Source organism: Mus caroli, chromosome 9 (genome assembly GCF_900094665.2).
Source record: "Mus caroli chromosome 9, CAROLI_EIJ_v1.1, whole genome shotgun sequence".
NCBI lineage: Eukaryota > Metazoa > Chordata > Mammalia > Rodentia > Muridae > Mus > Mus caroli.
Genome location: NC_034578.1, coordinates 3605815 through 3626651, shown reverse-complemented (window position 1 = coordinate 3626651; position 20837 = coordinate 3605815). Strand labels below are relative to the sequence as shown.

Genomic DNA, 20837 nt, shown 5'->3' with positions numbered 1-20837 from the left:
ACACACAGAGGAATGTTCTGGTTCCATTCTCAGAACACTTTTAACCAAAATCTGCTTGGGGACAGATGGGTTTATTTGGCTTACACTTCCAGGTCAAAGTCCATCACCAAGGGACTCCAGCAGGGTCCTGCCATGGTCCCACAAAAGATGCGGCTTGCCAGCTTGCTCTTAGACTACCTTAGGCTCATGCTCATCCTAGTGTAGTACAGGACCACCTGCCCAGAATGTGGTGCTGCCCACATTCAATAAACAGTGAAGACATGACCACAGACTAAGCTGATAAAACAGTTATTCAATAGAGAGTTTTCCCCAACTCAATTTTAAGCTGTGTCAAGTTGACAGTTAATGCTAACTGAGGAAGGAGGGGAGCAAAACATATTTTAGATCAAGGAGAAGTTTGAATAGGAATACCCAAGCTCCAGTTAAGTACCTATCAAGTTTTGGGGGCTTCGCTTGTACAGTCCTCAGACCAGAATTGCATTATGTGAGGTCAACTAACATGCCTACTGCTTCACAGTGAGTCACCAAAAGGATCTTCTTATTTATTAGTGTCATTGACCTCTGCATCAGTTACTGATCCAAACATTACTTTCAACTTATTTGCAAAAGCAAATAAGTTCACTGCAGTGAAGCAATTGGTAAACACTCAAGAGCCTTCTAGGGGAAACTGCAGTCTTAATTTAAAAAAAAAAATCCCTCCTCGTTGCTTTGCTGGGCTTGAAGATGACCATGGGAATCTCAGGGGCTTTCCTGTTATGGGTACACACACACACCTGCAGGCACACATATCCGCACACAAAAGGAACTAAAATGGAATTAAGCATAAGTGAATACCCAATCAAGGAGAACAGACACTTCCCCAATGGTAAAGCTGGTAGCAGAGGACTTTGGGTATACCTTTAAAAAATTGAAATTTAGGGAAGGATTCATAGCTAAACCTTTTACCACAGATTTTAAAAAGAGGCAAAGAAGTCTCTAATGAGAAAAAAAAAAAATCTCTGATTCCCATCAGAAACAATGTTAACCTGTAGCCTCCCCCAGCCTGAAGTGGGCTTGTGCAGACCTTGTCGCCACTGAGGTGGGGCTACCTGGGCAGTAGCCTTCCGACCTAGATGGCTCTATTGTTCTGTCACCTGCTGCTGCTCTTCTCCGAGACTCTGCTACCTACTGAGAGGCCCTTGAAATATTCCGGAGACTGCATTCCGCAGATCACCTACAGGCTGGCGACAGGCATCAACAATGGATTGGCAGGGGATGGGCCTCCCCTCTTTATAAGCACAGACTCTTAGTAGACTTTGGGGCCTTGAACAGAAACATGTCTTGGCCTCCATTATTTCTTTTGCCGTTTCCTTCCATACAGCTCTGGCCTCCCACTCAGGAACCCAGTTAGGGTGGCCGCAGGCAGCTACAGGTGGCACCTGAACAGGAACCTGAGTACGGGTGGATCAACTGAGAGAACACTGTCTTGGTAGAGCTCTACAAGAAAGATTAAGAAGATGTATCCGGCACAGTGAGCAACTCTTTGTATTCATGCTAGTGCTGGCTTTAAACTTTTCAATCTTTTCAAAATTGTTGTGGTAGGTGCTAAGGGATACAGGCTAGACTGAGTCAGCGTTGTCCCAGCGCTGATATCAGCTAGGGGTTAACAGTGGAAAATGGGAGGGAAAAAGAAAACAGGCATTTGTCCGCAGTCAAGAACTGCAGCAGGCGAGAGGAGTAGGGCTTAAAATAATAAAATAAAATAAAATAAAATAAAATAAAATAAAATAAAATAAAATAAAATAAAATAAAATAAAATAGAGGAAAATGGATTTTGAAACTCTCCCAGAGACAGAGAGAAATCAGGGGACGCCCTGTTTAATTCTCTCTGGCCCCTACAGGAAAGTTCTCTACCCTCTTTGTATTGTCTATGTTTGGTGCACCAATCTGTCCATGAATCAATTCATGTATGTTTTTGTTTCATTGTCTGAATGTTCTGTGTTTCTTGTTGGAAAATTAAAATGGCTAAAACTTTGTCTGCTGATTCAGCAAAGCCCGAGAGTGGCCCACACTTTAGCCAAGAATCAAGCACAGCAGGAAAGCCACTGCTGAAAAACTGTTTTTAGGGGCTGGTGCGATGGCTCAGCAGGTAAGAGCACCTGACTGCTCTTCTGAAGGTCCTGAGTTCAAATCCCAGCAACCACATGGTGGCTCACAACCATCTGTAATGAAATCTGGTGCCCTCTTCTGGAGTGTCTGAAGATAGCTACAGTATACTTACATATAATAAATAAATAAACCTTTAAAAACTGTTTTTAAAGAAAAGGAGTCTGCAACCTCTTAGTTCTAGGGCAAATAAGCTGATAGTTATTTTTTCCTAGAAAATTCTCTGCAATCATGATTATTGTGTTTAGCAAGTGACAAGGTGCTTTTTTATCTTATAATTATAGCTAGAAAAATTAAAATTCTTTGATTGGTCTAATTTTATAAGATTCATGTAGCCGCTTCATTTGGTTTTTGACTGGTTTTAAAGATATAATATGCTCTACATGTCTTCATCATAGAGTATTACCTTATAAGTTATTGGGTATGATTAAAAGGTGTAACATTGGTAGCAAGACAGCTTTAAATTGGTAACTCAGGGTTGGAGTCTTTCAAACACGTGGCATAAAGCAGGCCAAAAAACTAGGCCTCTAAGGATACTTCTAGTTGAGATAATATTTAATGTGATTCTTATCCTAAAAAGTAGACTTATAAAGATAAGATTTAAAACAATGTCTCTTTAATGAAGCATTAAAATTTGCACAGTCATGCATTCAGAGGTATAAATTGGCAGCCAAAATTTGTAACATGATAGTGATGTTTCTAGTATTGATTTTAAAGATGATAAATTGTTTTAAAATTGGGTTTTGCTTTCCCAAAGTTGTAGTTATAGTCTAATATTGCAAAAAAAACTTAAAAATTCTTAAATCTGTCCTCACTGCAAGAGGAACAAAGCTCAGAGCAGCCTCAGGGAAGCTTGTGTGACTTTCTTTGGTTTTGCAAATGGTGTCTAAGGAAGTTCTTGAAACTTGCCTCTTCCTGCCTCTGGGGAATCGGTTTAGCTATACTACTTGATTGCAGATCTATCTAGATGTTGTTCAAATTCAGAATTTATAAAAAGTCAATCAGTCTATAGAACTTATAAAGGCAGTACAATCTGTCTTGCCTACTCTAAATAAAGTTATTATATATTTAAAAGTTTGTTTTTTCCTTTGCATCCTGATAATTGTAAAGGGTTTGCTTCTAGTGAACTGGTGATCACTGGAAAATTTTGCCTCTAGGTATGGCTAATATAGCTTTACATTATGTAAGAAAAATTTTTATTGTCTCTGCTTCAATACAAGAAACTAAGAGTTTGAATCTTTCAGTGTGGAAAGTATTTTATTAGCTAATGCCTCTAAAGGGAAGTTTACTTCAAATCTTTGCTCTCACACAATGAGCTTTAAAGTTATGGGGAGTAGCTTTTGCTCCAGAAAAGATTCAGAGGCAATATCTTTTTAATATTTAGGGTTTCAGTTATACTAGAAAATTGTGGTACAGAAAATCTAAGAATGAAAAATTGATTTGCTTCAAAATTTTATTTTCAAAAGCTTCCAGGAGATGTTAATTGCCTAAGACATCACCTTAAGGTCTTAAAGTGACTTAAACCTTTGTTGGATATTATCAAGAGAGATTCAAATTAATTGGTAAAGAACAAAAGGCTTTACAGAAAATGAAGGAAGCTTTTATAATTGTTATCAATTATAATAAATGGTAATTAAATATTATCTGCTTATTTTAGTTATGGTTATTAAATGTGCCCACAGCAATTCTTTGGCAAGAGAAAACATTAATGTAAAATCATCTTTCTCCACCTCAAAGTAAAGTTTTAGCATCCTGTTAAGGCTGCTGTGGTGCTAATAAAGAATTGTGAGATAAATTCATATATTTTAGAAAAACTATAACAAAAAATTGTGTCTTAAAAACCTGACAAAATGTCTGTTCGTTGTTCCAAACAGCAATTAATTTGGTTATTGCAGAATATTGATATTTGGCCTATTGCATGCCATCATTTTAAATAAAATTGATAATCACAATCCTAAAGATAAGTTAAAAATTGTTTTTATGCATGTTTTTGTACCTTCTATAAATTCATGCATGCATGTATCCCATTTACTGTGTTTAAAAACAGCCCTTCTATGGGAGAAAAGTATATGTGAATTGGTTCACATGCTTATTCTTTTGAATTTCCTCCTGCTTCAGCACAGATAATTAAATTGTGTGCTGTAGATGGTGTTTTAAAATGTTGAATAATCAAACTTTAATTTGTATATTAATAGTCAATACTATATCTCAGAGCTTACAATTGCTTAAAATTGTTCATCCCTCAGATACTATAAATTCTCAAACTTGCAATTGCTTATGCATATACAACTCATAAGAAAAATTGCTGTTCTTTTCAGAAGACTGTTTTTGGACATTTAAGAATTTGTTCTAGATTGCCTGGACAAGACCTCTTAAGGCAATGCCATGCTAGATTTATATCCCAGGCGAATTACAGGCTTTACACAAAAATAATTGGCCATATAATCTTGTTCTTTATATAATCAAAACAGTAATGGCTTAAGATAATATTTTGGTATTTTTAGAGAATGTGCATGTCAAATTGTAAAAACTTTGTTCTTAGTGCCCTCAGTTTCTACCTGTTTCCACATAATGGTGTTAATTCTTGAGAACTTATACTTAATCAGTTGCTGCAAATGGATACTCTTATTTCTGATTAATAAATAAATTATGCACATGTGACTATTAATACCTTTTCAAGCTTTCTAGTTACAACTGCTCTACAAGAGAAACAACTAAAAGTGTAGTTAGCCATTGCCTATATTAAAAAAAATTTTTTTTATATACTTGGTGTTCCAAATTAGATTACAACAGATAGAACTGGCTATAACAGGCAAGTATTTGTGATATTTTGTCATAGCAAAGCTGACAGCAGTATTGAATGTTTTTCAGTCTGTAAATGATACTTTTGATACTTTTACTGATAGTTTATATGTTGCGCAATCGATTCCCTTATTGGAGACTTGTGGTACATTTAACTTTATTATGCCAGCTAGATCTCTGTTTTCACAATTGTAAAACATCATTCTTTCTCAAAAACATCCGTTTTATATTGGTCATATATGAGCTCATTCTGGTGGTCTTCCTGGACCTTTAGCTGCAGGCAAAAATGATTGCATCGACAGAGCTCTAATAGGAGAGGCCTTAATTTCAGATCCTGTTGCTTTGGCTAGACTTGATCATGAAAAATTTCATCTCTCTAGCCATACCTTAAGGCTCTGACACAAGATCACTAAAGAACAGGCAAGAATGATTGTAAAACAGTGTCCTAAAGGTATTACATTACCTCCAGAGCCATGTTTAGGAGTTAATCCATGAGGTCTTATGCTTAATCATATTTGGCAAATAGATATAACTCACTATGCGGAATTTGGAAAATTAAAATATATACATGTTTGTATTGAAACTTTTTCAGAATTTCTTTTTGCTTCTTTACATATGGGAGAGGCCTCTAGAAATGTAATTGATCATTGTTTACAAGCCTTTAATGCTATGGGATTGCCTAAACTCATTAAGACAGATAATGGGCCATCCTATACTGGCAACAATTTTACTTCATTTTGTAAGGAATTTGGTATCAAACATAAAACTGGAATTCCTTATAACCCCATGGGGCAAGGAATTATTGAACGTGCTCATCGCACTCTGAAAATTTCGCTTTTAAAAACAAAACAGGGGCAGTTATACCCCTCAAGGTCACCAAAAGCACATCTTGCTTTTGTCTTGTTCGTTTTAAATTATTTGAAACTGATGTAAAGGTCAGTCTCCAGCAGATCGCCACTGGCATCCAGTTACTTCCAGTTCTTATGCCATGGTTAAATGGTGGGACATATTAACTAATGCGTGGAATGGTCCAGACCCCATTTTAATCTGGGGAAGAGGTTCTGTCCGTGTTTTTTCACAAAAAGAAGATGGAGCGCGATGGCTGCCTGAAAGACTGGTTCGTCAAGTGGACACGGATCCTGAATCTCCTAGTAAGTATGATTCTAACCTCAATGATGGCTAAAAATCCTTTTTAGCCGGAAAAAATTAATTTGGAGCACAGCCTCCACTCTTCAGAGAATTTTCGGCCTTTCTGTCAATTATCAAAGCCACCTCCCCAACACCAGGAGGCCAGAGTCTGAGCTTGGTCGTTGCTAATTTGCAACTGAATAAAGTACCTGGACATCCCGCAAAGAAGCTTTTATCCTGTTGTTTTTCAACTGTCTCGACTTTGCTTTTTCAAGCAGGTCAGTCTCTCCTTACAGCCTGATTTCAGCAAGCGTGCAGTCTTGCCTCCAGCAAGCACAGGTGGCAGAAATTCATCAATATGAGGAAGCATTTTAAGCATATATTGTGGCTTTGGTCTGATTTGGGAACAAGGTGTGCTATGAGGGCCTGTCAGCCAATGACAGGCAACCAGATTTTGGAACTATATCAATCTATGTCAAGAGGCCATGGTTTGTTAATAATACACCACAGAGCCATGTTTGTGTAAAATAAACACGAACAAGCTGCATATATACTCCTTGACAGATAAGAATAGTTCGGGAAAATCTTAGATTTCCCAAGCCAGGTGCGGCTGCCAGCCACCATAACTCCCAGGCAGGACTACGGAGCATAAATAAATTTTATGTCTCGGTCCAGCTATTTTTATTACATACTTAGGGAGGAATTGTACCCTCCCCCAGCCTGAAGCTGGCTGGTTGCAGACCTTGTTGCCACTGAGGTGAGGCCATCTGGGCTGTAACCTTCCAACCTAGATGGCTCTATTGTTCTGTCACCTGCTGCTGCAGGTGGCTACATTAAGCTCAGTAAATAAAACCATGGCTGGGCCTGGTGACACATATCTGTCATCTCTGCAATCATAAGAATGAGACAGGTGGATTGCTATAAGCATAAGGCTAGTCTGAACTCCATAGAGAGAGCTTGTCTCAAAAGGCACTGTTTAAGATTTTTTAAAATGAGCTCACAAAGGTTTCCTAATATACAAAGGAGCAAGACTCTATCAGCAAAAGCCTCTACCAGAAAAGCAAGCATTCAACTTGATTTACAAGGTCTTCGAATATTTGAATCATCAAATCCTTTCCAGATAATGAAGAATTTAAAAAGCAATAGAGAAAAATCACAAAGATGAGCAAATAAGAGCAAGTAAGTCATAACCAGACTGCCTTGAAAACAAATCAAGTAGAAACTTTGGAAATGACACCTTTTGCTCAAATGTAAAGCTGGAATGTATAGGCGAAACAGTGAATTATAGAGTTGGCTTAATGTTGAGATCACTGGTTGCTATAATAGAAGTTCTGAGAGTTCAGTTACCAGCAGCCATGTTAGTCAGTTCACAACCTTCTGTAACTCTAGTTCTAGGGAATCTAATGCTGTCTTCTGGCCTCTGTAGGCCCTGCATGTACATGGTCACATACACACTCTCAGGTACATACATGTATACATAAAATAAAAATAAACAAATAAGTCATTTTTATAGAGTTGATTACAAGCAGGTGAATAGATTGTTACAAGACTTGAAGACAGATGAGAAGACTGGCCCAAGGAATATCAGAGTAAGATAAAATGAAGAACCTAAAGAGAGGCTAGAAGAATAAGAAGCTATGGTGAAGATTTTTGAATGATTTTTTTTGAGTCTCAGAGAAGACTCAAATGATTAAGGAAAATGCTACAAAAGAGATAATTACTGAATTTTTTCAGAATAGGAGAAAATTCACAAAAATGGAACAATTTTTTAAAAAAAAAATGTTTACATTTTCCAAACCATAACAAAATAGAGTTCATTTTAAAATGTTTTGGGCTTTCTAAAAGTAAAAAACTGGAGCTTGAAAACAACACAGAATATCTCCCCCCCCCAAGATTTATTTATTATTATATCTAAGTACACTGTAGCTGTCTTCAGAAGCACGAGAAGAGGGAGTCAGATCTCATTATGGGTCGTTGCAAGCCACCATGTGGTTACTGGAATTTGGACTCAGGACCTCTAGAAGAGCAGTCAGTGCTCTTAACCACTAAGCCACCTCTCTAGCTCCCAGAATGTTTTAAAATTCATGAGGATATTCGTGCTAGCCAAGAACATGGAGCCAGAAAAGATAGTCCTAGTGAGTGAGACAGAGATGCCTTTAAATAAAAACGATTTTAGAATTTTTAAATTAATAGAATCTTCCTAAAGTATTAATAGGAAGGTCTCAAGTTTTTGGTCCATGACTACTTTAAAAGCCTTAAAAGATCCTTAAAAGCCATCCAGATTTTGAAGCGTTTTTATTTGTTATTCTGTCTCAGGAAACATTTGCCATAGCAGAAGTTATGAAAATATTTTAGGTATTGAGTCAGCTAAATCACAGTTTAATATAAATAATACATTTCCTGAAAAAAATCCATGCTGACAGAAATATTATGAGAATAGTAGCATTAATTTAAGGTCTTAAATATCTCTTTGCTGTCAACACTAAAATTAATAATTTAAAAGCCATGCCACCTGGAATGATTAAATAAAGGGTAATCCAAATATTTTTTTTTCATAAAAGTAACAAAAACACCAGCACAAAAATAGCAGAAAAAAATGACCTTTTCAGAATCTTAACTGCTAGGGCATAGCTTAAAGGTCACGTGCTTTGTTGTACACACACGGCCCTGGGTTCAGTCTCTAATACTGAGAAGATAAAGATTCTAAAAATCAATCAAAGGGTTACAGCAGTCTATAAAGCAGGTGTTTTTCCTGTGTCAGGACTGTGCAGAGCATGAATATCAACATGAATGTGAGCCTAATGTGACTCTACTGTGGCTGTGAAATGAGTTCCTTGAACAGAAACAATGTTGTGTGTAATACCATGGTGGTGGTAAGGTATGCTGTAAGTCCATGGGTGATAGTTTGAGCAGGAGCACTATGTACAGGAAATGCAAATCCTATTAAGGATGGCTTGGTACAGTCACAGAAAGACTTTATTTGGAAGACCACAGTTATTTTCAAAATTGATTGATTTTTTCAAGAAAAATATTATAACCGGGGCTGGAGAGATGACACAGGAGCAAAGAGCACAGGCTGCTCTTTTAGGAGATATGAATTCAATCCCCAGCACCCACAATGTTTCCCATAACCATGATAACTCCTGTTTCTAGGGACCTGACATCTTTTTCTGTCTTCTACCAGCAGGTGGTACATAAATATGCACATAGGCAACACACATACACACTTTTTTAAAGAAAAAAATTAAAATAATACATATACTTATAAAACTGAAAAACCAGCAAGCACCCTTCACTACATTCTTCCTAACAACCAAACCAGCTTGTACTTTTCAATGTTTTGGTGACACGATGGAACAGGGGGTCATATTCCAATTGATAGGCTCCTTGGAAGATGTAGTAGTGTCCTAAAATAGAAACAAAGTCAATTCTTTAATTCTTACTTTGTGTTTCTTTAAAACCTGGAGCTGTTCTTAAAGATTATTAAGACTACAAAAGGTATGATTCCAGAGGTCTGTGTTGGGGATCATTAGCAGTACATCAGACTTGTAGATGCCACATGCACAGCAGGACAATTGCCATTTGACACTGACAGGCAAGTTTTCTCAGGCTCAAGTTGAATATATTCACACCATAAACTGGAGCAGCTTTCAGCCTACCCATGATCCCAGTTTATACTTTTGTACTTTAAAATCTGATTTCCAATATGTTCCCAGCCTACTTACTTTTGAAATAGAGGACTGCATCAATTTTAGGCTTGATTCCTGGGAAGTGTGTGGAAATCAGCTTGGGGTAAGCAGGGTCCATGAGCTCCTGCCTCACATCATACCTGTGGGAGAAAAAAGACAGCAAAAACAATGTGAGAAAATGGACTCCACAAAATGAAGAACACACTCATCCTTCCTGAAAGTGTTTTAAATGAACAGGTAAAAAATTCAAAGACATAAAACGGTTGATTTTTTTTCTAAGACACCACAGGAATCAGAACTTGAACTTCGTGGACTCCAGTCAAGCAAATTTCTGGCCCTCACATTGCCTCCCGGTTGCTCGGTCTCTTCCCATGCAGCCTGGCATTTGAAGAGGGTTGGCATATGACAACCCTCACTGGCCCAATGACTTAATCACCATTTTTGCAAATCTTTTCTACCAAGATATGAATCAATAATTTCTCCCATGGTGAAGAGAAGGAGAACTTAAGAGCCAAGGGATCAAAAGGTTTTGAACATCTATGCTAGAGAAAAAATGAAACATAAAACACTTCCTGTCCACACAGGAGAGCGAGGTCCTTGTGTTTCCATACCACTGAGTAGAAAGAGTCAGTTTTCTCCAGACTTCCAAATGACAACTGAGCATGCTTCTTACCTTATTTTTCAATTAGTTTATTTCTCCACACATTGCTTGCCTAACACTAGCACTCTGGAGAAAAGAAAATTCCTCTGCTGTTGGAAGTGTAAAAAGGGATCCAGTAGCTAGACAAATTTGAAGAGTATCAGGTTACACCAGGGAAATGCAAATCAAAACAACCCTGAGATTCTACCTCACACCAGTCAGAATGGCTAAGATCAAAAATTCAGATGACAGCAGATGCTGGCTAGGATGTGGACAAAGAGGGATACTCTTCCATTGCTGGTGGGATTGCAAGCTGGTACAACCACTCTGGAAATCAGTCTGGTGGTTCCTCAGAAAATTGGACATAGTACTACAAGAAGATCCAGCAATACCTCTCCTGGGCATATACCCAGNAGANGTTCCAACTNGTAATAANNACACATGCTCCACTNTGTTCATAGCAGCCTTATTTATAATAGCCAGAAGCTGGAAAGAACCCAGATGTCCCTCAACAGANGAATGGATACAGAAAATGTGGTACATTTACACAATGGAGTACCACTCAGCTATTAAAAACAATGTATTTATGAAATTCTTAGGCAAATGGAGGGATCTGGAGGATATCATCCTGAGTGAGGAAACCCAGTCACAAAAGAACACACATGATATGCGTGCGACTCACTGATAAAAGGATATTAACTCAGAAACTTAGAATACCCAAGATACAATTTGCAAAACACATGAAACTCAAGAAGAAGGAAGACCAAAGTGTGAATACTTCGTTCCTTCTTAGAATGGGGAACAAAAGATCCATGGAAGGAGTTAGAGAGGCAAAGTTTGGAGCTGAGACAGAAGGAATGACCATCCAGAGACTGCCCCACCCAGGGATTCATCCCATAAACAGCCACCAAACCCAGATACTATTGCATGTGCCAGCAAGATTTTGCTGACAGGACCCTGATATAGCTGTCTCTTGTGAGGTTATGCCAGTGCCTGGCAAATACAGAGGTGTATGCTCACAGTCATCTATTGGATGGAACAGAAGGCCCCCAATGGAGAAGCTAGAGAAAGTACCCAAGGAGCAACCTTGGTCTGCAACCCTATAGGAGGAACAATGATATGAACTAACCAGTACCCCTCGGAGCTCGTGTCTCTAGCTGCATATGTAGCAGAGGATGGCCTAGTTGTCCATCAATGGGAGGAGAGGCCCTTGGAAGATCATATGCCCCAGTACAGGGGAATGCCAGGGCCAAGAAGCTGGAGTGGGTGGGTTGGGGAGCAGAGCAGGGGGAGGGAGTGGGGGAATTTCAGGATAGCATTTGAAATGTAAATGAAGAAAATATCTAATAAAAAAAAGAGATTACAATAAATTACACCTGTTTTCACCTCTCCAAAAAAAATCTTATTTGGTGAAATCACAAGTCCTGTTTCTCAAACAAGACTAAAATTGGCAGGCCAATTTATGTCACAAATATGTGCTTTTAGTTGAAACTGTGTGTTGAATTTTCAATATTCAAGAAAACATAGAGGCTCTACTACCTTAGCATATTCTGGTTTGTCTTGTGTCACATGTGCAAACACTGAGGTTCGTGACTCTTTTCCTCAGAAGAGGATAGGGATGATCCCCACCTTCAATATTAGATAAGTAAGACAAGACAACTGCTTTGATGACAACTCCCTCCGGTGATTTGTCACTCAGAAAATCAGTTCCTCATTTAATCTTTTGGATTTGCCAATTGTAGAAAGAAGTCATGGAGTTTGAACACCCTCTAACATGAAATTATATCAGAAACCAAACCAAAGGCCCAAAGAAAAGAAGCAGGTTGATAGTGACTATTTCAGAACTATATTCCCATCCTGCCTCTCCCATAAAGACAAAGGTGTCTGAAGCTTTTATAGAAAGACTGCCTTCTGAAAAATTCCATTCTGTGCCTGTTTTACAAATCTTAGCAAAAAAAATTACCAGCCAATGAACCTTACCTCCAATATTGTTTATCCACAAAGAAATAAACCTTTTGGCGAAGTGGGTCAAAGACAGCTGCATCAACCTTCTTCACAGATGAAGGGAAGCCCAGGGAATATATGCTTCTGGGATAGTGTGGCTCTGGTACTAAGTTGTTTATTAACCAGTACTTCTCATCTATGAGGGCAAACAGAAAGGGCATAACAGTCACCCCAAAAGGATAATAAAAATACTGACATACCATAAAATATCTCTCTTGAGCAGAGTTCTAAAACTAAGTTTACTTTATTTGTACTGGGTGTTGGAGGAAAACCCAAGGCTTCGTCCATGGTAAGTAGGGTCTCTGTCACTGAGTCATGTCACCCCACCCTGTTTCTGTTCTCAATCATTGCTTTACTTCCTGTGGCTCTGCAGTTTTTTTTTAAGTGCTATTATTTCATAGTTCCTATACCTTTCTTAAAGGTGTGCATTTCCTGTATAGTTGGGCTTGTACAATTAACTTACATCTCAGAGCCATTGGTACAAAAGTCTAGAGTGCTGTTTTTAGTCTTTATTTATAAAAGGTGGTACAAATTCCTTTACTTATTCTTTTCCTTAAATGATTCTTAGTGGCAGAACCAAGTATTATCTTTACCTTTAAAAAGGAAAAGTTGATTTCTGCTTTCAATTTCGTAAGCAGCTTGAATACCAGATGGGATGCTTGGCCATATGGAAGAAATAGAAGTAATGTTGGTGGCTGGACTCCCAGGAAGCTTCCACCAGAAGAACCTGACATGAAATACATTTATTATGTATGAGAAATCACTGTTGGCTCACATTCTTCGGAATGCAAATGAAATGAAGTTGCAAAGTGGTTGAGTATTTCTTTGTTTTCACACTCTATTCCATACATTTCTGTATGACAGCACCATGCAAGGGAACCTTAATCAATTCAGATAACTACAGTGACTTCAACAGGAAACCTGAAAAAAGAAATACCCAAAGTCTGAGCCCCATGGATCTACAGTTCAAGTCTGGTGTCATAACTGGTTACCTGGTTTGTAAATGGAAGAAGTTACTGCTTCATAATCTCAATATGGGATCATATGTCCTACCTCCTGCTCATTAACCTCACCACTGTCCTACCTCCCGCTCGTTAACCTCACCACTGTCCTCCCTAAACCAACACCTGTCTCCATTTCTGCTCCAAGACAGAAACTTGGAGACAATTCTCCATGTCCTCAAGGAAGTCTACACAGGAGCTTTTCAAAGCCTTAACTCCAGACCAGCGTGTGTGTGTGTGTATGTGTGTGTGTGTGTGTGTGTGTGTGTGTGTGTGTGTGTGTGTGTGTGTATGTGTATGTAGGTGTTCATTCATATATATCTGTGCACATGTATGTGGAGGCTTCAGGTATATTCCTCAATCACTACCTAGCATATCTTTTGAGACATGTTCTCATTGAGCCTGGAGTTTTCTGATTCACTTAGACGGACTTAGGTTCAGAAAGCCCTAGCAACCACACTCTTCTTTGATACATTGGGGTTTAGTCAGTGCAGCTGCCATTGAACATTTCTGTGTTGGCTGGGAATTAAACTCAGGTCCTTGAGTTTGAACACCAAGAACTTTGCCAACAGAACCATCTCACCAACCCCTGAGACCTTAGCATTTTTAACTATAAACAAAACAATTGGGCTTCTCCACTTCCTGTCTTTGAATTCCCTCACAGATTCCTACTACAAATTGATGTTTTTTTCCAGACTAGATTTCTAGTCAACATAAGCAAGGTCACAGAATTTTCTACTTCAAAAATCTAAGATCTCTCCAAACCTTGAGAATCAAGTTGAAGTTCCTGCCATATGGACTTGATGTACATCAGTTCAAGTATGTTCAAGTTTGTCAAGTACTTCAGACAAACGGACAAACAAACAACTTTAACCACACAGACATAACATTGGTTAGATATGAAAACAATCCTACCAGTCTTTAAAGAAAAAGATTTTCTCTCCCACTGTTGTGACAGCATCAAAACTCAAGCTTTGGTGACAGAAAGTTGATGGTGGACTGCTAGGTTTTGTCAAGGATGGGGTTCTCACTGGGGCTCCTGAAAATACATTTTGATGTTCATTTGGGGGAATTTTATAAGAGGAAGGGCTATTCATTTTAAATATTTTCTCTTAATGGAAAATAAAAAATAGTCCTGTTTCCTATGAAATTCAGGAGAAGCGTTCCTGGAGGACATTATCATACTCAGTTGCAGAATCACAGAAGGGAATATTTAAATTTTCTTTCTCTGCATGCCCTCTCCCCCTCAACCAAGCAGTAGTGCCACTGTTAAAAAAACACTTTAAATGTGAGACAAAATGAAGATAGTTCTGTGACACCTAACTCTCAGGGTGCATGCACATAGGCCTCAAAATGAGATAGTAAATGTTTCCCAAATATAGACATGAGATTTTTCATGAGTGTGTGGCATTGAATGGCAAATGATGAGGTTCAACTTACCATAGAGGGACTGAATGTTACGTATGTCATCAGCAGAGAGGCGAAATGTGTTGGGGTTAAGGTATCTGTAGGTGGGGTACATTATTGACTTTGGATTATTGGAATGCTGCAGCCCCAAGGAATGGCCAAGCTCATGAACAGCAACAAGGAAGAGGTTTGTGCCTAAGAGGTAGCAAGAAAAAAAAAAGAGCTGTGAATTAGACTATCACATTTTCATTAACTTACACATGAAATTGTACATGTTTATAGCATACCATGTGATTTTTTGATGTCTACACTTACTGTACAATGTTCAAATATGTACCATTTGTATGGCAAAGACTCTCAAAAATCTTTCTTCTAGCCTTTTGAATTAAAGAGTATGGTACTGTTGTCTGTAGATGTATTACCAAGTCACAGTGCCAACAACAGAACTCCAGGCTCCTAACTGTGGCTTAGTGTCAATGGATTAACCATTTTCAACCACACCTCCTCTTTCTCCTCAATCACTATTCTGCTCTCAAAATTTGTGAGATTAACTTTTCTCATCTCTCAACATGGATAAGATAATAGGGTACAGATCTTCCTACATCTGACATTTTTACACATAACATAGTTCCATCCATGTGATAGGAGTCCACCCATTACTGGCTGAATGTCATCCCACTGTGAATGTTCTGTGCCACAGAAGTGCAGGCACTTGCAGAGGCCAGAGTCACTGGATCTACCTGGAGATAGTAACAGGCAGTTATGAGCTGTCCAACCTTGGTGTTGGGAACAGAGCTCAGATCCTCTAAAATATCAGCATGCTCTCTTAATCTCTGAGTCATCTCTCCTACCCATTGCTTTGTCATTGAAGAAGATAATACAATGTCTGACAACACATTAAAAGGGAGCATTTGAGAATCTTTTACTTATTTCCCCTACTCTTTCAAAGAAAATTTCTCAGGCTCAATTTTGTTGACATTATAGGCTAGATAAGTTATGTCAGAGCAATCCTCTGTTACAGGTATTTAGAGATCTTTAGTCGTACCATTCTTTAGAAGTACCAATTTTATTTCTGAAAAAAATGTCCCTTTGGAGCCAAAATTGTCTACAGTTATGGACCATTTCATTGGCAGACAAAGGAAATGTATTCTGGTGTGAATGTTTCTACCTGTGATTCTAAATAAGATTAAAGGTCCCACTTTACTTTTAATAATGTATAGTTAGAGCCAAGCAGCTGAGATGTGAATCTTGGCTCAACCACTTAATTTGTTTGGTTCACCTTGTGGATCCTGTTTCCTCACTTGTGAAATGCACAGTGGTTTCTGTGCCACTGGATGAGAAGAACGCAGGGCACACTACATTTCTCACTGTTTATGACACCTGAGTTTAGTAAAAGATGCTTCCTAAACATTTCCTATGTTCTAGGAAACCTGATTAACAGTAAAATTAAAATGTAGATCTAGGAGTTGGAAATGATTTTATTCATTCATTCATTCATTCATTCATTCATTCAGAAAGATGACTTAGGACCATGAGTTCTAGGCCAACCTGGGCCACATAGATAAAATTTTCAAAGCTGCCTTTTTTTTTTAATAGAATCAAATCAATTTTTAAAATAAGGCCAGGAGCCAACAGAACATGTTCTAGACCTTGCCTTTTTGTGCAAGCTTGTCACCAACTTTTGCTTGTTCTCCTGCTCAGGTGAGAGCAGCTGAATTGATGTACATTTATTTCTAGGGTTCATTAGATTCCAAAGCAGTATCAGTTGATGAAGAGGTTATACCCAATCCCCAAATAACCCAGGAAAAACCTCAGACACATGGCTATGTCTGGTTAAGAACTGTAGTTCAGCAAGTAGTAAGTCATACAAGATGCACCTTATAGTCTTCAAATGTCCTTATCAAAATTTTGATAAGCTTTAGGGTATGTGTCTACCTTTATGGTAGACATGGTGTATGTAAATTACATAGCTACATATCACATGAAAAATCAGCCAGAGAAGGAGGATTTGGAGTAGGGAGACCATGTTCTTGAATTTCTCCCTATGTATTCCATATGAATGAATTGTATAACTGAGGATTTCCAGGAGATATTAGTAAGGGTACTGAAATGATGGGTTAAATGTTCTTATACTTGGGATTGCCTCCAATAATAACAACAATGAATAGTGAATGATAAGGTAAATTCACTCCCCATTATTTGAGTGGGATAGGGAGTTACAGTCTCAACTAATTGATTCTGGAAATGGTGTCTCAAGGCTCCAGGACTACTTGTACATAAAGATCCATAGGAATCTGTAATTATCTTTTTTCTATAATTTTCTGTAATTATCTTTAGGGATCACCATGAAACTAAGAAATTGCTAACATAAGATGGATCACACAGAATTAGTGCGTTTTTTTAAGTTTATAGATTTTACTGGCCAAAACCCAACTAAAATCTTTCACATTTCCAAGTGTACAGACCTTGCTTATAGAATCTTAGTGGTCCTTGGAGATGATCTTTATCACAATCATGTCCAACATCCCTGATTCACAATGGGAAAAATTGCACTACATATAAAGAATCTTAAATTTGATTTAGAGGCAAACATAATTAGAATTTGTTATTTCATAATATAATGTAATCTTTTGTCAGAACATATTCTTTGAGATCATGACCTATCTTTTTTTTTTTTTTTTTTTTGGTTTTTCAAGACAGCCCTAGCTGTCCTGGAACTCACTTTGTAGACCAGGCTGGCCTCGAACTCAGAAATCCATCTGCCTCTGCCTACTGAGTGCTGGAATTAAAAGTGTGGGCCACCACGCCTGGATTTCTTTTTTTTTTTTGGATCTTAAATTTTAAGGTTAGTTTAATTTTTTTTCTCTCTCCTACCTTGAAAACTTTTAGTCCATGTTTCTGCCTCATCAAAATGTGCATCTCCTTGAATACCAGGTCCAGGATAAAAAGCATGGGCTAGTGTACCACCTTTGCCATCAAAATAGTTGAAGTCTCCGTGAGCTTTGTAAAATGAAAGAAAGTCATTAGTCACCTGCATCTGTCACAGGGCATCTCAGGTCATCACACATAATGGCATAACATAGTGAGTGATGACATAATATAGCATGATGAATGACACAGGTGACATGTAAATTGTATACCTCCAAATGCAAAAAGTATCATAATGTCAGCCTCATCTTTATGAAGTTTTCTGAATCTTAGAGGAGTCACATCACTCCAGACTTGAAAAGCTTTCTGAAATATGTAGTCTACATCCTCACGCTTCATGTCCGGAGTGTAATTATAGATCCTGTGTTGGAGAAAGAAAGGGAAACAAACATGATAGCACTGGTTACTTTTGTCTTTCTAGTCGCTTAGTTCTGCACCCATGCCTATAGGAAGAACTTCCTCACACACTGACAGTCTGAGTAAGAAAAGTGTGTTAAAGTTCAAAATAGTTTTTTCTCTGGAAAATTTTCTCATCAATCAAAATATAATTTAATTTCCTCTTATTTATGACTTAGCGGTAATTATAGTGAAGCATTTACTTTCATAGACATAAATACCCAATGTGCCAAAATTTCCCATTTGTTAATTTTAAATATTGTATAGACTTCTTTCTTTTATTTGTGTTAATTTAGTTTTATTCTGTCTGTTTGCTGCTTCTCTGCTCTGTACTGACGGACAAGGCAAATGACTGAAAGTCTTTCTTCAATGAGCAACTCTCCTCACAGAGTTAATAAATTGTGTGTGTGTATGTGTGTGTGTGTGTGTGTGTGTGTATCTGCCTGTGTGTATATGCATGTTCACATGTATGTGGGTGTGCGTGTAGTGTGTGCATGCATGTAGAGGCCTGAAATTGACTCAGGTATCTTCCTCAAACCTGCTCCACTTTCAGTATTGAGGTGAGGTCTCTCAACCAAAGCCAGAGATCCCTGTTTCTACTAGTCTGGCTAGCCAACTTGCCCTGAGCATCCCCTATCTCTGCCTCCCATGTGCTGGGATTACAGACAGCCACCATGCCTGGATTTTACATATCTTCTTGGGATCTGAACTCTTATCCTCAGTCTGAAGATAACGAATGCATTTGTATTAACAATTTACAGAGGCTATTTTTGGATTTAGAACTACGTTGTAGCTAAATGTTCTAGGTTTCTAGAAGCTACACTCATAGGTAAGTAGAACAGCTCCCCAGGGCAAACACTGACATTACCTGTAAGTGAGGTACCGCTTCATCCATCTTGACCTCTGGGGCACTGCTCTAAGATGCTGTACATCGGGCACTCCACATCGAGGGATGTGCATTATTGCCAGAGTTGACGTGTCCAGTTGCCCAGTTGCTTCCAGGCCAAAGAACTGCTGCATTTCCTGGAGTTTTTCTTCTAGGAAGTTTCTATTGGTTTTTGTTTTTGTCATTGGAATTCTGTCCTCTCCATAATCATAAAATCTTGACAAGTACCACTAGATAAAACACAAGCATTGCACACGGTTGTATGCAGCCAAGTTTCTGCTGGGAACCCTGCAAACATGGTCAGTAGTATACTGATATTCTAGAACCAGGTATTTTAATCACAGGCTACATTATTATTATTATTATTATTATTATTTATTACCTAGGGAATTAATTACAAGGAGGAAAAAAAATAATTTCCTATGCTATTTAAAACATAAATGATTAGTCAGATTACCAAAATTCCAGAGGAAAAACTATTTATTATTCTGCTTCTTCAGACCTGCTTCTAGGTCTTTAAGGAGCCATTTTAGCATCTAGTATATAAGGGTACTTGATTGGGGAAGGTAGTTTAGTGGTAGAGCAATTATCTAGCATGCTAGCAGGTCTAGGGTTAGTCCCCAGCATTGGGGAAAATCTTGACACAGTAAAAAACTTGAATGAATTCAAAGTAATAATAATGTTAGAAAATAGAGCCAGCTGCTGAGGAGGGTGATACAGAAGGGTCATCTGAGCCCACAAGTTCAAAACCAGACTAGACAACACAGTAGGATTCTGTGTAAAACAGGAATATATATATATAATTTTAGAAAATAGATGTTCAAGTTTTTTTAATTAGAAAAAGGTAAAATTTCACATCTTACTTAAAATACTTATGAATAAATATATGAGATAAATCAGCAGAGAGAACATGCTTTAACTATCATAAAATCTTGAAGTGGTCACATGGACTAAGCAAAGTCCAAATCTTACATTATTACTAGGTATTAAAGTACTACCACAAATAAAAGACAAATGGAGTGGGAGACCAACACACAACATTCTATTAGAAATGTAATCTAATTATATTGTGCTAAAGTAATTTAGCCAAAGCTTTTTGTAGATGGTACAATTATTCACCAGTTTAATGACATTCTTTCATTTTTATAATCCTCTCTGGAAAACAATCCACGGTAACAAGAGAGAATCTGTACTGATTTTCAAATCGAATCACACTTTTCAACATAGTACTAGCAAATTCAGCAACTATTAAAGATACAGTCAGGCTGGACCAGCGCAATGCTGTCAATACTTACTTCAGCAAATTCACTGTCATTCATGGGAGCAGCCCCACAGGCAGATACCTGTAAGAATACAATCATCATGAGAAATTTCATTGTGCAGACTCCTTTCAGCAGAGTGCAGCTCATCAACCTGTTCCCTCCCACTGCAAGTTCCCTTAAAGCCCCACTTTATATAACCCTAGTACCAGGATCTGTGACCATGAAATCCTCTATATGACTCACTGTTGATGTCATCCCTTGATTTACTTCAGAATCATGTGAAGTAACAGCAGGTCAAACCATTGTCTAATTCATCACTCATCTCTGTACCTCTCTGTTTCTTACAAGTGACCGGTAAATCTTAACTTCCACCTGAAGGTAAGACAAAACATCGATAACACAGCAGCCAAAAATACAAACAGAACTCCATTAGCAGAGTTTTGGAAAGCTTGGTATTGACAATTCTCTTTATAATTTATAATATAGGTAAAGTGCTTTAAAGTAAATTTTAAAAAAAATGTGTGAATTTTTTTTTAAATATTTTTTTGC

At 37.9% G+C, this 20837-nt stretch overlaps 1 protein-coding gene across 1 annotated transcript; it reads right to left on the bottom strand.

The window, feature by feature from the left end:
* Positions 1 to 9285: 9285 nt before the first annotated feature.
* On the bottom strand, positions 9286 to 20448 carry Mmp12 (matrix metallopeptidase 12). Its single transcript, XM_021171805.1, has 10 exons — positions 20322 to 20448; positions 19009 to 19256; positions 17957 to 18105; positions 17691 to 17816; positions 14850 to 15011; positions 14325 to 14448; positions 13002 to 13135; positions 12385 to 12544; positions 9801 to 9904; positions 9286 to 9482 (listed from the first exon to the last, which is right to left on the bottom strand). Exons 1-10 carry the CDS (start codon positions 20433 to 20435, stop codon positions 9382 to 9384), a joined length of 1422 nt encoding a protein of 473 aa, XP_021027464.1. The 5' UTR covers positions 20436 to 20448; the 3' UTR covers positions 9286 to 9381.
* Positions 20449 to 20837: the final 389 nt, after the last annotated feature.